Here is a 21119-nt window from a genome sequence, read left to right on the forward strand (position 1 = left end):
ATTCAGTAGCATGCTCATCGATCCTAAATTGGAGCACAATAAAGTTTTTTTGTTTTGGTTTGAACAATTTTATTGACACTATTAACAGCAAATAAACAATGTGAAGTTTGAACAATTTTTATCGACAATTTTAACAGCAATTAAGCATATTCACAATTTCGTTATATCTGACAATATGACGTTTTAGTGTTACTTTAGTATTAGTGTATTTAAAATGTTGTAAACATATAAAAAACAGTGAAGTTCAGTGTAAATGTAATAGAATTATACAGGAGTGTAGTGGAGGTGATTCTAAATTGTGAGTAGATTAGCAGATTAGCATGTTAGCTATGTTAAGTATGTGTAAAGGCCTAGTGAGTCACATGATCTTTAATCTTCACACAAATATCACTTTGATGCACACTCACGCGACACAAGTGCATTGTGGGAGATGGACAGACTAACGAACACCCAAACCACACGACTGGTGTTGCTACAAGGGTGCGTGTGGAAAGTGTGTGTGTCGGGTGGACGCCGGTCTAAATGGTTGCGATGAAGTTTGGTGAAACCGCAAAGTTCCTGTTTCTGCTCAGTGGACTGTCCAAAGTCTTGGGTTTGATCCCCTTTCGGGACCGGGCCTTCAGGACACGGACCATACCACAGGTAGTACCTGCCCCTCCAGAACTGTCTGTTATCTGGACTGAGCTGGTGGGCTTAAGAGAACTGGTGCTTAGTCTACAAGCAGCAGTGGTGGACCAACGCCAGTCCATCAGGAGCACAGAGAGCCACCTAAGGGATTCACAGGAGGTGGCAGATAAACAGAGGAAACAGCTGGACTCTTTGCAGGTCCAGATTAATACGGACAGGACGCTGGTCCTCAGTCTACAGGCAGCTGCAGCGGATCAACGACATGCCCTACGGACTACAGAGAACCGCTTGAGGGATAGCAATGAGGCGGCGGAAAAGCAGAAACGGGTTCTGGACTCATTGCAGGTTCAGGTGGAGGCTGACAAGAAGATGCTATCTGAAATGAACTCAGAATTTAAAAGGAGGGAGGAGCTCAGGCAAGGTCAGTAATTTGAAACCATACATGCGCCGTTATTTTATACAAATAAACCAAGACCACATATCTCTAACTTAAGTAGGGCTGACCATGGCTGGCATACAGGGCATTTCAAGTGCAGTGCAATGTTTTTGTTACAATCTTACAATGTGGTGCTCTTCTAGTGTATGTTGATACATGGCAAAAGTTGGTCAGATGTCCTCAGGAAGGAGATCCGCCATGTTCGCTGGAGATGAAAAGGGCTGCATTGACTCAGCTCATGTGGTTACAAGGGGATTTTGTTTCATGTTTCACTATACTGTTCGCTTTAAGATGGACTAGCGTAGTAGGTTGAAGTAAAGACACCAGGGCTGAAATTCTGGCCCAGGTCCAGCCCTGTACCTGGATTCTATGTTTTTTCTAGGCTTGTTGTCTCCGCAACACCCTTTCGTTGCATTTTACAGTAATGTGTTGGGTGTGTGTTACTCAGAGGAAATGTTACAGTTACAATCCAGACTTAACGCCAGTGAAAGTTCTGCAGAGGACTTGAAGCGGAAGACATCAGGTAAATCGTATGATCCGTTTTACTGACGTCCATTAAACAGTTCTTTACCATGGCAATAACGTACACAGCTCTTGCCAGTGAGGTTCCCTTCCTGAGAGTAAGGCTGAGAGCCAGTGAGAGCGCTCTGGACCAGCTCAAAAGGAAGAGTACAGGTAATGTTCAGAATTCCAAGTCAGCCAATCATAACTAGCCTCGCAAATCTCATGAGATCAGTCATTTGTGTGCTAACAGTTCTTGCGTCTCGACTTTGCCTGGTGGAAAATCTGAGGAAGAGGAGCTCAGGTGCAAATTAATGTTTCAGTCACCGAGTTTTTCAGAATGAGTCAGGTCTTATGATTGTTATTTTATCCGTTTTAGTAGAGGATGCAGAAATCCAAGACCATCAGAACTCCAGCCGAGGTCACCCAACGGCCTCAGTTTCAGATAGAGAGGTCCAACGGCGGGAGTCAGAATACCGTCTGGATACAGGTGAGACTTAGTGGAGGTTGACAAGCTTTGATATTGACCCCTCACAGACCAATCAGTGAAACCATAGCATAAACCTTCCCTAGAATGTACGAGACGAGCCACGAAAATAACTGTGTATTACAGTAAGTGTTATGGTCTGGGGTCTTGACTTTCTATTCCTAATTTTTAGATTCATCACGTATACACCGAAATATGAGTGCTCTACTTGGTCGACTTTTGCACCTAGAGGGCCAAGTGATGACGCGTGAACGACAACTACAGGACTTCAGAGGTAACTGTGCATTTGGGGATCCTCTTCAAATTTGCCCAGAAGAAAAGGGTTTGTATTTTAAGGGTCCTGATCGTGGAGGTTTGGACTCTGGAAGTCTTTCCATTAAATGTTTGGTTATAGATGTTCACTACAAGTTTAGACTCTGAAGCCTCAGACTATTGATCTCTTGATTATAGAGAAATGGACTCTTGTTCGAAGGTCAGCGAATCTTGAGAGTGATGGCTTTGAGACGAGAGGTTCAAATTCTGAAAGTCTATGATTTGCTCTTTGTACTTTAGGGCTAGACTATTGGGTCTTGATATCCTGCATTATATATACATTTTTTTTATCTCGGGCTCAGGTTTCATGTTGTTGTTTGTTTGCAGCGGCAATGGTAGAATCACTCAATACCACACGGACTGAAAGTGAAGGTAAGCGCCGCATACTTCTTGACTCTTTGTATAATTGTGCTGGAGTGTCGCTCAGATGGTTTTGGTCGACAGGGTTGAAGCTGCAAATGAACATGGTGGAAAACCGAGTCGAGAAACTGTTGACCGAAAAGTCAGGTGAGGTTGTACAGAAAGAACTGTTAACCTGTTCAAATGGTCGACAGCATCCCTATTTTTTGTTGTATTCTGAAGACTTTGACAAATGAGGTCTTCAATCTGGGGGGTCAAGACTCAGGTTTTATATGTTTGTTTTTAGATGTTATGGTGAACATACTGAATACCACACAAACTGAAAGTGAAGGTAAGCACCACGTTCTTCGCTTTTGGTACACTTTCGCGAGAGTGTCTCTTAGGTGGTTCTGGTCTACAGGGGTGAAGCTTCGACTGAGCGTGGTGGAAAACCGTGTAGAGGAACTGTCGACCGAAAAGACCGGTGAGGTGGTAGAGAAAAAAATTGTTGAGTTGCTCAAAAGGTTGACAACCCCGCCATTTATTTGTCTTAAACTCTGAAGACTTTAACTCTTGAGGGCTTGGTTCGGGAGGTCTGGACTTTGGTTTGATTATGTTATTTGTTTACAGGTTCTGTGGTGGAAGCATTGCATGCCGCACAGACTGAGAGTGAAAGTAAGCGCCACAATCTTACCTCTAGGTTCTTGCTTGCGTTAGTCACTGATGTGGTTCTGGTCTACAGGGTCGAAGATACGATTGAGCGCTGTTGAAACCCGTGTGGAGGAACTGTTGACTGAAAATTCAGGTGAGGTTGGAGTAACACTGTCATTCATTGTCCTGTACTCTGAACACCTTTAGTCTGGAGGGCTTGATTCTGGGAGTCAAGACTCTGGTTTCATGATATTGTTTGTTTACAGCGGCTGTGATGGAAACACTGAATGCCACATGGGCTGAAAGAGAAGGTAAGTACCAAATTCTTGACACTTGTGCAAAAGTGTGTCTAAGGTGGTTATGGTCAACAGGGTTGAAGCTACGACTGACCATGGTTGAAAACCGAGTGGAGGAACTGTTGTCTGAAAAGTCAGGTGTGGTTTTAGTTAGGCCATTTTTTGTTCTTTAATCTAAGTACATTGACTATTGATAGCTTGATTCTTGGCAGTCAGGATACTGGTTTCATGATGTTCTTTGGTTTTAGCTGTTGTGGTGGACACACTGAAGACCATACAGACTGAGAGTGAAGGTAAGTAGCACACTCTTCACACTTACCATACTTGCGCAAGAGTGTCCCTGGAGTGGTTCCTGTCTACAGGGTTGAAGCTGCAATTAAGCATGGTGGAAAACCGAGTGGCAGAACTGTTAGTTGAAAAGTCAGGTAAGGTTGTCGTTAGGCCGCCCTTATTTTGTCCTGTACTCTTAAGACATTGAGTATTGATGGCTCTATTCCTGGGGATCTGGACTTTGGTTTCATGATGTTGTTTGTTTATAGCTGTTGTGGTGGACATACTGAATACCACACGGACCGAGAGTGAAGGTAAGTACCACACTCTTGTCGCTTGTCATACTTGTGCAAGAGTGTGTCTGAAGTGGTTCTGGTCTACAGGGTTGAAATTACGACTGAGCATGGTGGAAAACCGATTGGAGGAACTGTTGTCTGAAAAGTTAGGTAAGATTATAGTAGGGCTGCCACTTTTTGTCCTGTGCTTTGAAGACATTGACTATTTAGGGCTCGATTCTGGCGGGGTCAAGAGGATGCTGTTTTCATGATGTTTTTTTTTATTTTAGCTGTTGTGAACATACTGAATACCACACGGACTGCGAGTGAAGGTAAGCACCACGCTCTTCAAATTTGGTGTACTTGTGCCAGAGTGTGTCTGAAGTGGTTATGGTCTACAGGGTTAAAGCTACAACTGGGCATGGTGGAAAACCGAGTGGAGGAACTTTTTACTGAAAAGTCAGGTGAGGTTTTAGAAAAAGGACCCCATGAGCTGTTTTTTCCCTATACTTTTAAGACCATGACTCTGTAGACCTCAGTTCTGGAGTTCAGAAGTTTAAACACACTGTAAAACATACTACGGGTCCTGGTCAGGTTTTCCATAATGTCATTGCTTTTTCAGTCAAGTCAGGTCAAATCTCCTGGATAGAAGTGCAACTGGCACAAGGCTGGAACAACACGGCAGGTATGGCAACTGGTATGCTAACTCGAATCTGCAAGCTAGGAGCTGACAGGATTCAATATACTATTTGAAGCTCTAAAGAACAGTCTGAGGATCGCTGAGGCTCAGGTGGAGACGCTGATGGTTCTTAACTCAGGTGGGTATTCATCTTCTTTTATCTCAACACAGCAGGATTTGAACATTCTGTTCTCGTGTCATAACCTTTTCTGAGACTGTTGCATTTATAATGTGTAGCGTTGGAGGTCCGACTCAACGTCAGTGAGAAACTTTTGGACCGGTTCCAGGATGAGCAGACAGGTGTGTGTGAGAGCGAGAGCATGTAAGTCTATAGCCGGCAAGCATCAATCTTATCATCCTTGTTGCCACGGCCAGCTCAGGCAGTACGACTTGACGACTTTGCGTCACAACTGACGCACAACAATGCAGGTATGCCACTAGCACATACTTATGTTTGGATTTGTGACCTATCAATGATTCCATTTGGTAGCGTTGGTCGTCCGACTGAACGCCAGCGAGACAATTCAGCAAGAACTCAAGACTGAAATCACAGGTGAGTGTGTAATAACACGAAAATGTCATTGTTGTTATTTTCATATTAATTGTTTCTGTTGTGGCGTCCTCAAGCCCAGACGACACAACTTAAAAACTTGGAGTCACAGATGAGTGACAACATCTTCAATATTGCAGGTGAGGTCCCTCTCATATACAGTAAATCCCCCAAATAAGGAGTACCAAACAAATGGAAATACAGGAGGGTAGTCTTCCTGCAGGGCATTTCTGCCAGACGCGCCTCCTCCGGCGCCATTGGAATGCTCGTGTACCCTGAACACTTGGGCCTGACTGGGTCATCAGCTGGGGACCACCGGTCATTTATGTTTTGCTCCTTTAACCCCAGGACATATACTATTTTGTTTTTGTGTTTTTATCTGACGTCCCGGGGGTTTGGAATACATTGGCTGATTACCACAGGTGTCTAACCCCCGCTACATGGCCGTATAACTTTGCAATCCCCACCTCAGAGATTTATGTCGTATCCCGAGGTTCTCCTATAACGATTTACTTCTCATGTCCTCATCCTGATTTTATGACTTTTCACAACGTATCCAAAGACCTGAAGGTCCGACTGAACATCACTGAGGAACTCCTAAAAGCAATCGAGAATGAACGTAAAGGTCAGTTCATGAGAGATTGTTGTATGAGAGCATCATCGTCATCATCTTATCATCCTTCAGCTCAGGCTACGCAACTTTCCGAGGTTCTGTCGATCCTGATGGGGAAGGTCAACAGGAGTGAGCAGAAGGTGGATGACCTGAGGGCGGCATCTGAAGGTCACACAACCGTAGTTTGGTTGGTGTGTGCTTGTCTTCCTCACTGTGACGTTTGCCCTTTCAGAGTTGATGTTCCAGTTGCACATTTTGGAGCAACGCAACACACCGACATCAGGTAGCAAAGTCTAGTTGGTTTTCGCCCTGCTGGTGAATTCATAAATCTTGTCATCGGCAGGTGGGACCAAGGTGGCTTTCGCTGCCGCACTCACCGACTCTGGATCTGTGGGCCCTTTCGACCAAGAGACCACGTTGATCTTCACCAAGATTTTCGCCAATGTCGGCCGGGCATACGACGTGACCTCAGGTGAGCTTACAATGAGGAAAATGATAATGCAATGAAAATACTTATATCGCACGTATCCTGCAGGTGTTTTCACGGCCCCTGTGGACGGTGTCTATGTATTCAGCTTCACAGCGGCTGACTTCCTGAAAGGTTACATGGGCGTCACCCTGTACCGCAACGAGGAACCCGTCGTCTCCAGCCTTGACCTCAACGACCACGGAGGCTACGCATCCACCGCTAACGGCGTGCTGATACCGTTAAATGCTGGAGACCGCGTGCGCCTCAGCCTACCCGCCAGTTACCGACTATACGACGACACACGCAGCTTTAGCGTCTTTAGTGGATTCTTGCTATTCCCGCTGGAGGCAGAGCAGTGAATTTTTTGTGCTCTGAACGCAACAGGCAAACACCCGTGCTAACGTATTTGGACCTCCAAAACAGGGGTCACCAACATAGTGCCTGTGGGCTTCGCGTAGCCCCCAAAGAACACCTGGGTCGCTCAATATGACAAGCTAACATGCTATCTTATATGCTTATATGCTCGCCAGCATCCATTTTAACATGTTATCTTATTTTATGAACATATTCTCTACAATAGAAAGCCTGTTTGAAACTATGTGCCTTATTCAATAATATAAAAAGTACAACATACCATTAATGACTCCCAACACAAGTTGGGCGGAGCGAGAGGGCTGGGAACCCCCTCCTCTGTATCAATCTCCCAGAAAGAGTCAGAAATAAGAACATGTTCCTGACTCTAGCCATCTCCCACTTGGGAGATATGGCTTTGGTATATATACATATTCATACAACATACCAAATGTATGCTTATTACTAAAAACAGTAACTAGCAATATACAGTAAACACTTGCAATAATGCGGTTCATTTTTCACGGGTTTGCTATTTAACTTATTAGCATGATGCATTGTGTTTTGCATTATGATTGGCTAAACAGGCTCCCCAATTCTCTACCTGTTTGTCATCAACAGCCTTGTGGTTTAATATTACATGTACTTTTGTAATATTGAAATGTGTCACTGTATATTTAGACATTATTATATAATTTCTTCATTAACAACCTCTTCATTATTTCAGTCATTTATAACTTCTTTGTTTATCAAATAGCAATTATGCAACATCGGTTGTCTTATTTTGTAGCCAGAGGTCGTCTTGAGCAGCATCATATCTGTACTTGTTAGAATCCGTTCAGACAAAGGCTTCCTTGAGTTTTGTTTTAAAAAAGCTCATAGATCACACTGTTAGTATAAGAATGATTATACGCCATTTTTCTTCTCTGCACTCGTGAACTGTCTGCTGCCTTTTTGTGTGTGATACAGCCGTGTCCAGAATATTCTGTAAAAAAAAAAGCCTTTGAAATATCTGCTCATTGTTCCAGGCTTTATTTCCTAAGTTATTACATACACAAATTAGTGCTACCTCTGTCACTCAAAAAGTGACTGTAGCTTTTAACCAAGAGAAGATGTCATCAGGTGGTGTCCAGTGGTCACTGGATGTTTTGACTCTGAACCACAACGCCCTCAAGTTGGCAGGCCGTGATTGCCCATCTTTTCCTGATCCTCAGTTAAACTTCTCTCCTCCAATTCCATAGCCGACTTCCCCCGCCAGGGTAGTGTGATAGGGGACTCTGTGGCTGAGAAGTGCGGCAAATGCACAGGGGTGTTTTCTGTAATCAATGAATGTCTCCACTACATGAAAAAAAGATTTCTGGTTTGCATGGATGCCAGTAACAAGAGAAGCCTCCTGATTTGACTCAGCTACAGCACCTTCATCATCTGGTCGCTGTTGCCTGTGTCAAGCGTTTTCCTTTCAGAGACGATATCCATCCCAAAATACTTAAGTACCATGCAAATCCTCTTGCAATTTCACGTTTCTCTTCAGGCCCTAATGTCAACAAGATTTTCTGCACCCACAAAAGTATTTAACAGTATAATATTTTAATTCAAAATAAAAAATCACAAGTGTCTTCTTCTCATCTCATCAGCTGCACCGCTTATCCTCAGCAGGGTCGCGGGGATGCTGGAGCCCATCCCAGCAATTATCGGGCAGTGGGCAGGGGACACCCTGGACTGGTTGCCAGCCAATCGCAGGGCACACGGAGACAGACAACTCACTCGCTCAGTCAAACCTAGGGACAATTTGGACCGGCCAATTCACCTGTAATGCATGTTTTTGGAATGTGGGAGGAAACCGGAGTGCCCGGAGGAAACCCACGCAAGCACGGGGAGAACATACAAACTCCGCACAGTAAGGCCGGGAGCGGTACGGCTAATGAGATGAGATGAGAAGTTTCTTCTTCCCGGATTTTGCATTTTGGGGAAGTCTTTTATGAGTGTAACCTTCGTGATAAACTCAATCCACAGTATTTTTTTTAATTATTGAATGTATACAATAAAATATTTTAAAAAAACTCACGGGAATAACCTATCTATTGTCCAAGTCTACGTAAATTTCACTTTGTATTTTAGTAACATTGTTTTAACTGTTTACGTTTTACACGTGCTCAATGTTTATCATTTGGTCGTTAGATGGCGACATTGGAAACTTGGCGCACATGACCAACCAACGAAGAAGAAAAGTGACGACGCTCACTTCCGGTTTAGTAAACTGATGACGAGCAAACAGGGTTAGCAGTTGTGGCGACGGCGAAATCCTAATTCGGTGTGGAAACGTTCCAGGTTCGAGTTCCACGCCTTATCGAGAATTATGTGTCTACTTTTTCACTCCGTTTGTGGTCATGCGGACTGCCAATTGTTTGATACTCGAGCTAACTGCTAATATTAGCATTGATTTTGTTAGCTGCTGTGTTTGGGTGTCGAAAATTGTGACAGCTACTTTGCGAGCTATCATTTTTTTAACCGCCTATAAACATCTGACGTGTTATTTCGGAACTGGGTGATTATTGTAAAATTAAATTGAATGTTGGATTTTCATCGTTGCTTTAGAAGATGCGTATTAAAATGATAGTCCACAAACGCATCATTAAGTGTTATCCATCCATTTTCTACGCCGCTTATCTGCATTAGGGTCGTGGGGGGTGCTGGAGCCCATCCTAGCCATCTTCGTTTTCAGCATGATTAATTCCCCCCCCCCCATACTATCTGCTTAGATAATGTAATAGTCTCCACTTGCAAAGACAGTTCCTTTAATAGATGCCTAACTTTATTTTAGCGATTCAAACTTATTAAATAATTGGTGCAAAACCCAGTTAGCATTCACCTATGAAATGATCTGCATTTATATAGCGCTTTTCAAGTCAAGACTTCCCAATGCGCTTTACAGTGTGCTTCACATTTCCCAATAGCGGCCGTGCAGCCATGTAAGGCGCTAACCTGCTTATTGGGGGTATTAGGGGTTCAGTGTCTTACCCAAGGACACTTCGACATGTAACACGGAGGAGCTGGGATTCGATCTGCGATCTCTTGATCCCAAGACGAGCGCTCTACCTCCTGAGCCACTGTTTATTTCCACGTTTTGCAATTTTACAAAAGGACAGGCACAAATTGCATACTTGTCTACCTCGGGCAACTGCTGCCCTTATTAATGATTGTAATCCCCCCTATTAAGCGACAATAAACGTTACAACAACATGGCACCTATTTACTTGCAGTAAGTTAGACTAAGCATAATAAAAACAAAGTTAATCCGTGTAAACAATGTTATTTTCATTTACCAGGCAAACTCCTCAAGCAATTCAGCATCTTAGTACTTTCCCCACTCGCAGTAAATTTAGTGTTGCTTATTATATGGAGCAGTATATTTTAGTAGTTTTTTTCCATATAAAATTGTTGTATAGCGTACACCATTTCAAATTGTATAGAATTGGCAAAAGGTACAAGTTAACAGGTATTGAATTTAATATTTTTAAACTGCAGTTTTGACATTAGTATGCAGGCACAATGAAGTAACTGCACGGACTCTTCTCCATACATATTCATTTTTCTTTGATTCAATTATCTGGGTGTTAATATTTGATATATGTTCAGATCATTTGGTTCAGTCCCTCATGAACCAATATAGACTGCGCCAACAATCTATTTAGAGAATTAAATTACGCATGAAGTGTATTTTGTGTGTGAATATTCGCCAGTCGAAATGTGCCTTGCAATTGGTCTAATACAGGGGTCGGGAACCTTTTTGACTCAAAGAGCCATAAAAGCAAAATATATTAATTTTATTTTGGGAAAGAGCCACGCCATATATTAAGAGACAAATTTACTAAATTGCTAAACCCGCGCCCCAAACAAAAGCTTAGTCTTCAGCACATTTATTTTTGATGATTTGATAAAATTATGAAAAAAGAATAATGCCAGAGCCCGTGTCCCAAAATCAACAAACATACCACTTTAAACTTGTCTCTTTCTTGCAATGACTCAAGATCGGTTAAACTCATTTTGACCCTTTTTTTTTCATACATATTGGTTTCAAAACCAGATGCAAGCAGTTGTTTTGTAAAAACGTCACAACATTCTGCAAACATCGAGCCTGATGTGCTTACTTTTGGCGCAGACGGAGTAGGGCGAGAGATGGGAGGGAGTGCTTGCACTTTTTGCATAGCTCCAGCCATCCCTCCCACTCACCCAATCAAATAACTAAGTTCTCTTTCCGGTGTTTTGGCGTATTTACAGTTTGTTCTGTGGATTTCATGATAAGGTATCTGAACACTGAACACAGATTATATAGGGAGCTTTTATATAAAGGATTATTTAGCATTGTACAGCCAAAACGAGTTTGTTTAATTTTTTTATTTTTTGGCTGTGACACCTTGCTGTAAATTGTAGTGAAAAACGTGCCCGATATATTCTGCTAAGCAATACTTGTTATTTAGCTTTGGTTTGGTTTGGCTTTGCGTGTATCTGAACAGGATAAATGGCTCAAGTTTTGAACGAGATGGAGAAAATTTGCATGCAATCAAATTTGTCTCTGAGCCACAGGTACTCATAGAAAGAGCCATATATGGCTCGCCAGCCATAGGTTCCTGACCCCTGGTCTATTAGCTCCTCCTTATGTTTTCTTGCTCTCTGAAAAGATAGATGGCGCTTTAAGCATGAAAAAGAATGGGAGGAAGCATGGAACATGTAAAAAAAAAAATTTTTTTTTTCTTTATTTCAGTTTGCAGGAAGTGTTGTCTGCTGCCCTCAGCTGGTCAGGACTCTTTGTTGAGAATCCCCCGCCACTCATACGTAAGTATTGCTATGTCTCAATTGAGCAACAGATCAGTTGCATTTTCTCTATAATTTCATGCATGAATCACTTAAGCGTGTGTGTTTCTTGAGCAGAGGCGGAAGCGCGTAAAGCGGAGGGCGCAACCGTGAAGCATCACACGTCATCATGGTGCTCGCCGATTTAGGGCGCAAGATCACCTCGGCGCTGAGGTCACTCAGCAATGCCACCATCATCAATGAAGAGGTAGATGTAGGACTTTGACTCAATGTTTACGTTATTATTTTTGGCCAGAAGTTAACCCCTTAACGATAGTCAGGAAGTCGTGTTTTCACAAGTCACTGAAAAACGTCACGCTGTATATCATTCGACAGCGTAAACTCCCAGGAATCCATTTCAAAATATACTAATAACAGAAACGTCACCATCAGTCTGTAGCAAGATACCTGAAAAATATAATGGCAGCGTATCTCACCTCTAACGTCTCCTTGGAGTCTCCTAATGATACTATTTGCTGCAAATATTTGCTCTTGTACTACGGACAGACTGAAGAGATCTTTTCTTCCTCATGCCATGAGGCTCTTTAACTCCACCCGGCAGAGTAAAGGCCCACATTAAACCACACCACCTACATTGGATATTACCGAATCTTACTGCATTATGTGTTCTGTGTAGCACTATTTAGTTACTCTATATAACATGCTAAAGTGGGCATTTGCACGTCACACTGGGTATCTGTATATTGTATTCTTTTGGCTTTATTATTGTATTGTTCTCAGCTCAGGGATGCTGCTGGAAATGTGAATTTCCCTTAGGGGATGAATAAAGTATCTATCTATCTATCTATCTATCTAAATATGGTTACATTCACGAAAATCCGGTGTAAAATATTTACTCCAAAACGCACAATAATGCCGACAGATGAGGAAAAAAAACAGCCTAGAATCGTTCCTGCATTGTTTTTATATTCATTGTATCCATCTATATGGCTTCATCACTCCCCTTTAAAAAGGGACAGACGCGTCAGGTTATTTTCAATACTTCCGTTAGACTCTGACCTTTTGATTGACAATGCTTTTGATCAATTGGAAGCTTTTTTTGTCCTTAGCCTGTGACAACCTATGTGGGCCTGTATTGAAAACACCATCATGAACAATTCGGCTTCAAATAATTTTAGCCAATAGTGGCAGTTCAAATGTGGATTTAACCATTGGTTAGCCAATGAAATTTTCATCTTAAATATATACACATTTACAGTGTGAATTTAAATGAGAGCCAAAAATTCACATGCGCAAAGTCAAGCGGGATTCATTTCTACGCACAATTATTGCACGCAATTGTGCATAATCATGAATTGACTTCTAGAAAGAGAAGTCAAACATTTATAACTCTTTCACAATGTCGAAAAATTGGCAAAAGTACAATGCACGAATGCAAAGTTTTAAGGGGTGTGAACTGCCCATGTCCACTTTTGGAAATGCCTAGGATTGCCCTTAGAAAAACGTGTAAAATACAATGTTTACCTTTTCAGATTGTGATCAAATTTGACAAGGTACTCTGTAAGGCTTCAAGCCATTGTCTCACCTGTTTTACAGCTAAAATGCACATGCTACACTCTTTTGCAGGCATTTGATTACAAAAACTCAGACGAGAATAAAAACCTTCTATCTGTGTGTTCCAACTCCGATTATTCGACGTTAGTAGCCTTTGCAGTGATTATTTCAGTTTGGGACAAAACCTCAGACTGATACCTTTCAAAAGATACCCAAACCGTCCATATTCTCCAAACGGTTAAAGAACAGAATTTAATTTACTTTGGGTGAATTTTACAGGAACGGTAAGGGGTTAATCTTAATTGAGCTATTTTGGGATCTGTTACTGTCTTTTGTTAATTTATTCTGGCTGTCACTATAACTGATGCAAGTCATCAGCTAGATAAAAAAATTCCACATTTTATGGTATAGAGTAGATCCTGGAATACCAAATCTGCTCTGAGGTGGTAATCACGAGGCGAAATTTCCATATTGCCGGAGATGGATTCCTATGGTATTCTTATCCCACACCTTAAAGTGAAAACATCGTAAGGTGGGGAGCATGAGCTAACAAATCAAACATTTTTTTGGCATGTTTTCCGATCAGGTCCTCAACTCCATGTTGAAGGAGGTGTGCGCCGCCCTTCTTGAGGCAGATGTCAACATCAAGCTGGTAAAGCAGCTAAGAGAGAATGTCAAGTAAGATTTTAATTTCCCTTAGTTACCGAATTGTGGGATTTTAGTAAATGTGTGCTATTGGACACTTTCAATGTCCTCACAGAGCCGCCATCGACCTGGAAGAGATGGCGTCAGGCCTGAACAAAAGGAGGATGATCCAGCACTCCGTTTTCAAGGAGCTGGTCAAGGTCAGATTGGTTCCAAAAAGAAAAGCGGAGGGATGAAGAAAGTACCCGTGTGGATTTTATGTTGTCATATGGCCGCAGCTGGTGGACCCTGGTGTGAAGGCGTGGACGCCATCAAAGGGGAAGAACAATGTCATCATGTTTGTTGGACTGCAGGGCAGCGGCAAGACCACAACTTGCTCGAAGGTCTTACTTTGAACTCAAAGCATAAGTGAAATTATGAGGAAATTTAAGACACACAACCAAAGGTTGATCCTAGTATCTCATGTCTTGCAGCTGGCGTATTACTACCAAAGAAAAGGCTGGAAGACGTGCCTTATATGTGCTGACACCTTCAGAGCAGGTAAAACATGAAGGTTTTTTTTGTGTGTTTTTGTAGGGGAATAAGTGATGCTACAGGTGGTCTAACTCCATCACACCCCTAATTAAGAAGCTCACAAATATGTATAGTACTAGGGAAGACTAATAATTCAGTGGTTCCTTAGCTTTCAAATTTCTTTTGTTTCAGGTTTGAGGTCTGATTCGGTTGAAATGTGAATTTATTTTTCCCATTAGAAATAATGGTAGACTCATTAATCCGTTCTAGCCCAAATGAAAAGTCCACCTTTTTCAATGAAACCCGCATCCAACCAGCAAATTATTCTTTAACATGTGCATACCAGCTCAGTAGCCTAGATGGTAAGGCGCCCGCTTTGAGACTGGGAGGTCGGTGGTTCGCGCCCCGGCCGAGTCATTCCTAAGACTTAAAAAGTGGTCGGCGGCGCCCTATGTTGGCTGCGGCTGCATCGGCTCGCTACAACGGGTCAGGTGCAATCGACATTTCGTTCTGTGTACATTGTTACACAGAATGACAATACAAGGAAATTATTATTATTATTATTATTATTATGTATACGATACTAATATAATAATGTGTTAAAATTGATAAAATATACCTTGATATGAACACTTTTTTGTATGAATTACTTAGCTTGGGAGTGACGTGACGGCATCTTTCTTTCCTCCTTTGAAAAGCATTTATTGGCTGCCATTATTTACCCCAAAAGACTGGTTTTCTCACAATCAAACAGTTGCTGAGGAACAAAATTTTCAGCGTTTATGTACTGTGTGAAGTCGAACACATATCAGCAGCCTCAGTGACAGGCGGTGGGGGTTATGTCTGATGAGTCACAGTCAGATTTACAAATAAATGGACCTACATCTTATTTATCATTTATTGGCAGAGCAATAAAGCAATATGTAAACTGTAGCATAGGAAAACATGTTTTATTGTCTTCCCTTAAATGATAAATGAAGTCTATTTTTTTTGCTTCTTTTGAATAAAAATCATCAACAGATAGGTAATCCTCCATTATGAAAAAGGGTCCATGCAACGAGTTAAAAATACTGGATTGCTTGACTTGCTGATATTATCATTAATTGTATTCTTTGGGGCTGATGTGTGCAAAAAATCTGAATCTTTGGTCTCACTATTGCCCTCTGCCATGAGGCAAGAGAATTGCGTGCCTCACTCTGTATCTGCAGACGGTCACAGTAATACTAATTACTAATTAAATTGATAATATTCGCAATGTGAAAATTCGGCCATTTTAGTTCAAAAATTTTGAAATTAAATAAGACCTTGGTCTAGTTCGAAGACATTTTCAAACCGAGGCACCACTGTATTTACCTATTTTACCTCAATGTCACAATTAATAATCTCTAAGCATGAACCTTACATGCTGTCTTTCCTCTTTACAGGTGCCTTTGATCAGCTCAAACAAAACGCCACCAAGGCCAGAATACCTTTCTACGGCAGGTGAGTCTCAGAGAAGAAATCAGGATTAAATCGTTGGCAAAACGACTAAACGCAAAAAAGACCTTATTTTAAAAGTGCTGTGTCGTTTTACATAGTTACACCGAAATGGATCCAGTAGTCATCGCCGCCGAAGGCGTGGACAAATTCAAAGGCGAGAACTTCGAGATCATCATAGTAGACACGAGCGGACGTCACAAACAAGAAGACTCTCTCTTTGAGGAAATGCTGCAAGTCTCCAATGCCGTGGTGAGTACCCGAACGCGCCGCCGCGCCTCACGAACCCACCCACTCCGAACTTATCGGTCTTGTGTTCATAGCAACCCGACAACATTGTTTACGTGATGGACGCGTCCATCGGTCAGGCCTGCGAGTCTCAGGCCAAAGCCTTTAAGGACAAAGTGGACGTTGCATCGGTTATCGTCACGAAGCTGGACGGCCATGCCAAAGGGGGCGGAGCTTTGAGCGCGTAAGTGACTGCCAGATTGCAACTTTAACATTTACCTTTTTTTTCTCCATAATCTATTTTTTTTTTACTGCATAAAATGAAAAAATGATGAATAAATAAAGGATGTAACTTTTGCCATGGAGCCTTTAGCTACAGTTTTTGTATGGTTGAAAAAATCAGCTATATCAAGGACTTTTGCAAACAAAACACTGAAAATTGTCCGGAGAATATTTTTTTTAGTCAAGTCATGTTTGTGACGCCCTTAATCACTATGAGTCTCAAAAGGCTGCACAGACAAACCACAGACTATTATTTCACCATCCCTTGATCTAAAACCTACATGAGGGCAAGGAAAATCTCAATTAGCATTAGCTCAGGAGGTAGAGCGCTCGTCTTGGGATCAAGAGGTCGCAGGTTTGATTCCCGGCTCCTCCGTGTTATATTTTGACGTGTCCTTGGGCAAGACACTGAATCCCTAATGCCCCCAATAAGCAGGCGTCTTGCATGGTTGACTCCCTATTGGTGTGAATGTGTGTGTGTGTTTGAATGGGTAAGTGTGAAGCACATTTTAAAGCGCTTTGGGAGGTCTTCATTGACTTGAAAAGCGCTATAGAAATGCAGACCATTTACCATTTAATTTATATATCAAATTTCCTAGAAATTCAAAATCACTATTTTCAGAACTGGTCCGCAGGCTACTCGGGTGCTCTAACTGGGCTACCTGGGGCTACTTTGGTGGACCCCCGCTATGAGACATATCGCCACTTAAGAGTACATACGAACGGATCAAAAATGTATTTTTCTCCTTTTTTGCGATGTGTGTCAGGGTGGCGGCCACCCGGAGTCCCATCATCTTCATCGGTACGGGCGAGCACATCGATGACTTTGAACCCTTCAAGACCCAGCCGTTTGTTAGCAAACTGCTCGGTACGCTGTCACGTTCTCAAGTGAATCGAAGAGAAGGAAGTTCCCCGCTTAACCTCCTTTCCTGCCAGGCATGGGCGACATCGAAGGCCTGATCGACAGAGTCAACGAACTCAAGCTTGACGACAACGAGGAGCTGATCGACAAGCTCAAGCACGGTGAGGCGACTCATCCCAAAAATTCCAGTCGGGGCAAAGATTCTACGGTTCAGTCGCATGTTCCTATCTTCTGACCTTCAGGCCAGTTCACGCTCAGAGACATGTACGAACAGTTCCAGAACATCATGAAGATGGGACCTTTTGGACAGATCATGGTAACAAAAGGCAAATCCCCGAGCAATATTTTGAGCAGGGACCAAATGTATACGTGTCTGTGCGTAGGGTATGATCCCAGGTTTCGGAACTGACTTCATGAGTAAAGGAAACGAGCAGGAATCCATGGCCAGGCTGAAGAAACTTATGACAATCATGGACAGCATGAACGACCAAGGTTAGATGCTGTATGCATTCCGGCACGTTGATTTGACTTAGAAATGCTACTAGGAAAAAAAAATTAAAAATTATTGTTTGTTTACATATTGTGTGGATTAAAAAAATTCAAGATGGAGAGTAATTTCATGCTGGTGCTGGTTGTTTAAATTTATTCTAGGATCAAAATGGTGAAAAGCATTTGCAATTGGCCTAAATCACCCTTCCTCCTCCCAAGTCCTCTCAGATAAAATATGAAATTCATGTTTGCTTTGGGCTCAGTCCCACAAATCACGTTAATTGGTCAGGATTGGACTGGTCCGGGCTTTTATACCTGCAGGCCGGTTCGGGCGGGGATGGATTTTTTTTTAGGCTTCATCTTACCTATAGGCTCCATCTTTAGCGCGGCAACAACCCGGGTAACTGCTTATGATCCGCAGAACTAGACAGCAAGGACGGCGCCAAGCTGTTCAGCAAGCAGACCAACCGCATCCAGCGCGTTGCCCGCGGTGCGGGCGTGGCCACCCGGGACGTACAAGAACTTCTGACACAGTACACCAAGTTTGCGCAAATGGTCAAGAAGATGGGAGGCATCAAGGGCTTGTTTAAAGGTGACGCCGCAACCGATGACGCCCGTATTTTAGCGAGGCACATGTCTCTTAACAACTCTCTGCTTTGCACCAGGAGGAGACATGTCCAAGAATGTCAACCCTTCTCAGATGGCCAAACTCAACCAGCAGATGGCCAAGATGATGGATCCACGTGTTCTTCACCATATGGGTAATGTTTTGTCAAATGCAGTTCACCCCTGGGATACGATATGAATCGGTTCTAGTTAAGTCAAGTCACATTTATTTGTACAGCCCTTAATCACAAAAATGTCTCAAAAGACTGCACAGGATTACAATGACACCTTCCCCTGATCTTAAACCAACATGCGGGCAAGGAAAAACTCTGTGATTGGGATCACAAAATGAAATTGCTGCATGTAATAGGGGGATAGAAATCTATGGTAGAAATCTATAATAATTATCTCTGAACCCCTATACCCCAGAAAAAAACATTAAGATAACAAAATAGTGCATGGTATAACCTTTGTTTGATATATCTGTATAAAATTAGATAACATTATAAATAAATACACATGCAAAGAGAAAAGTATGTTTTTTTCCCCTTTGGTGTGATTAAACTTTAACTGGTCAATTGGAGTTAGCGGGTGAATGAATGGTGAGAGGAGACGGCGATGTATTTCTCGATGCAGTTATGTTACCATGGTTATCATGTTTTTTCTTCTCCCTTTAGCATCACTGAAAGTCTAAAAACAGTACTTTATCGCCAACGCGCAAAGTCTTTATGAAGTACACAAGATTTTAACTCAGACCTGGGTACTCTGGTCCTTGAGGGCCACATGACTTGCCTGGTTTTTGAGGTTTCTCCGCTCCAATACAGGTTATTTCAAGCTCCTGCCAGCTTGCTAACGAGCTGATAATTTGTATAGCTGAGTTGAATAAGAGAAACCTCCCAAATCGTGCAGGACATGCGGCCCTCCTAGACCGGAGGGCTCAGGTCTGTGCTAACTGAATGAAGAGTCAGAAAGGCATTGTGGGAGGTAGTTCAGCCAATACCACATCAGCATTTTTATCATGCCGTCACGCAAACCAATAGCAGAGCAGCATTTTATATGATATTGACTAATTGATAGGCGTCTTAGAGATGTAACTCATAATAAGCAAGAACACCATAAAGTTTGGATTTTTATATTTTGGGCACAACACTTTTGTTGTTGTCGTAGGTTGTGGGAAATGTTTTAAAGCAGGGTTAATTTTTTTTTTTTTTATTCCAAAAATGCAAAATTCGTAAGGCAGGGACACTGTATCCCCGGGTATAACGTTCATAATTGTAATTTGATGTTGTATAGTGGGGAAAATGCTGTAAGGGGCTGAAAAACGAAGTAAAAACGTCATAAGGCATGGTCGCCATATCCCGGTTGTCTACTGTACACACTAATTGAAGATGAGGTGGATCTGGGTTTTTCAACCAGTGTGCCGGGGCCTTGTCTAGCCACAGGAAATTGCCCAATTGTATCTTTACAAAAGCATGCCAATGGTGACTCTTTGCTTTCATCATATCATCACCCGAGTAACAAACATTCATCCATATGAGTAGGTGGCAGAAGACAATTTTTTTTTTCTTTTTTGTATCTGCTCATGAGATAGTACGGTTTATTTAATCATTTATTTTGTTAGATTAAGCTTTTTAAGATTGCACTGCAAAAATAATAAAGTAATAAAGATCTTGCACATATTTGTGCTAATTTTCAGGAATATTTTTTTCAGAAAATGGGTAGTAAAACATCAAAAACAGGTTAAAAATGTCAAAATTATATCTATCTATATTTCTATCTCTATCTCTCTATATCTATCTATATTTCTATCTCTATCTCTATCTCTATCACTATATCTCTATCCCTCTCTATATCTCTATCTCTCTATATCCATCTCTATATCTCTTTATCTTTCTTTCTCTATATCTATCTCTAAATTTATCTATCTGTATCTCTATATCTATCTATCTCCATATCTTTCTCTATCTCTGTCTCTGTTTCAATCTTTCTTTCTCTCTCTCTTATTTTTCTTTCTCTATTTCTCGCTTTCTCTCTTCCTCTAAAACGTCCACTAACAGGATTATTTAAATTTAAAAAACCTTAATTTAATTAATTTGTATTTTTTTTTCTATAGATGGTCTATCTCTATTTTTTTTTTTAAATGAAAAATGTGTGCTTTGGCTCCAAAAAGATTAAGAAAAACTGGGTTGAAGATATTGTATGCTCATAACTGCATCTAAAACATACAGAATCTCACCGACGTCACATTTTGTGTATTTGCAGGAGGCATGCAAGGCCTGCAGTCGATGATGCGGCAGTTCCAGCAAGGGGCGGCCGGAAACATGAAAGGCATGATGGGATTCAACAACATGTGAGCCACGCGGAAGGCCCCTTTGCGACCGCAGCCGGACGAGCTTTCGCCAGATAGAGAAGCTCACTTTTTAAATACAAATTCAGATGAAGATGCTGCATCCCGACCCGTCGGGACAACAGCTAACTCATATTTCTATTGGTCCACTTTTAATATGAAGTGCAATCACAGAGCGATATAATCCCCTGAGAAAATGAGAGTGTACACTTAAAAACAGCTTGCCTTTTTCATTTTCTTTTTTTCTCCATTTCCTCAACTGACTCAAAGACTATTGGGCTAGATTTGAATAGAAAATGTGACATTTACAACCAGTTTGACATTGTAAATAAAAATCTATTTACTTTCAAAAGCTCTTGGGTGTGATATTGCTTTACAGCTTAATGTTCAGGTTTTCGTCGTCAAGATGCAAAACCGTTATCAATATTCGTTGTCATTGATAACGTAAC

General features: G+C 41.8%; 2 protein-coding genes across 2 annotated transcripts; both read left to right on the forward strand.

Annotated features, from left to right (window-relative positions):
- The first annotated feature begins 522 nt into the window (after positions 1-522).
- LOC148352140 (uncharacterized) lies at positions 523-7384 on the forward strand. The gene is made up of 31 exons (XM_088354990.1): positions 523-1048; positions 1512-1586; positions 1655-1738; positions 1818-1868; positions 1944-2054; positions 2224-2325; positions 2691-2735; positions 2808-2870; positions 3010-3054; positions 3124-3186; positions 3333-3377; positions 3445-3507; positions 3620-3664; positions 3725-3787; positions 3898-3942; positions 4012-4074; positions 4189-4233; positions 4303-4365; positions 4485-4526; positions 4596-4658; positions 4817-4879; positions 4950-5012; positions 5111-5173; positions 5249-5302; positions 5364-5426; positions 5501-5563; positions 5986-6048; positions 6109-6204; positions 6269-6319; positions 6380-6508; positions 6572-7384. Exons 1-31 carry the CDS (start codon positions 523-525, stop codon positions 6862-6864), a joined length of 2703 nt encoding a protein of 900 aa, XP_088211116.1. The 3' UTR covers positions 6865-7384.
- Positions 7385-9036: 1652 nt separating this feature from the next.
- On the forward strand, positions 9037-21025 carry srp54 (signal recognition particle 54). Its single transcript, XM_088354726.1, has 17 exons — positions 9037-9184; positions 11619-11689; positions 11786-11915; positions 13809-13900; positions 13983-14067; positions 14146-14250; positions 14341-14407; positions 15805-15862; positions 15958-16108; positions 16180-16328; positions 17134-17234; positions 17303-17389; positions 17471-17544; positions 17612-17720; positions 18139-18309; positions 18383-18478; positions 20586-21025. The coding sequence occupies exons 3-17, from the start codon at positions 11838-11840 to the stop codon at positions 20675-20677; spliced, it is 1515 nt and encodes a 504-aa protein (XP_088210852.1). The 5' UTR covers positions 9037-9184; positions 11619-11689; positions 11786-11837; the 3' UTR covers positions 20678-21025.
- Positions 21026-21119: the final 94 nt, after the last annotated feature.

This window comes from Urocampus carinirostris, chromosome 15 (genome assembly GCF_059441175.1).
Source record: "Urocampus carinirostris isolate Australia breed hairy pipefish chromosome 15, RoL_Ucar_1.0, whole genome shotgun sequence".
In the NCBI taxonomy this organism is placed as follows: Eukaryota; Metazoa; Chordata; class Actinopteri; order Syngnathiformes; family Syngnathidae; genus Urocampus; species Urocampus carinirostris.

Excerpts from the sequence above, each read along its gene's own strand:
- srp54 (XM_088354726.1), top strand. The coding sequence starts at position 11,838 with ATGGTGCTCGCCGATTTAGGGCGCAAGATCACCTCGGCGCTGAGGTCA. Across the intron at positions 11,916-13,808 it reads CCACCATCATCAATGAAGAG|GTCCTCAACTCCATGTTGAA; the intron begins GTAGATGTAGGA and ends TTTTCCGATCAG. Across the intron at positions 13,901-13,982 it reads CAGCTAAGAGAGAATGTCAA|AGCCGCCATCGACCTGGAAG; the intron begins GTAAGATTTTAA and ends ATGTCCTCACAG.
- LOC148352140 (XM_088354990.1), top strand. The coding sequence starts at position 523 with ATGGTTGCGATGAAGTTTGGTGAAACCGCAAAGTTCCTGTTTCTGCTC. Across the intron at positions 3,055-3,123 it reads CACACAAACTGAAAGTGAAG|GGGTGAAGCTTCGACTGAGC; the intron begins GTAAGCACCACG and ends TCTGGTCTACAG. Across the intron at positions 3,788-3,897 it reads ACTGTTGTCTGAAAAGTCAG|CTGTTGTGGTGGACACACTG; the intron begins GTGTGGTTTTAG and ends CTTTGGTTTTAG.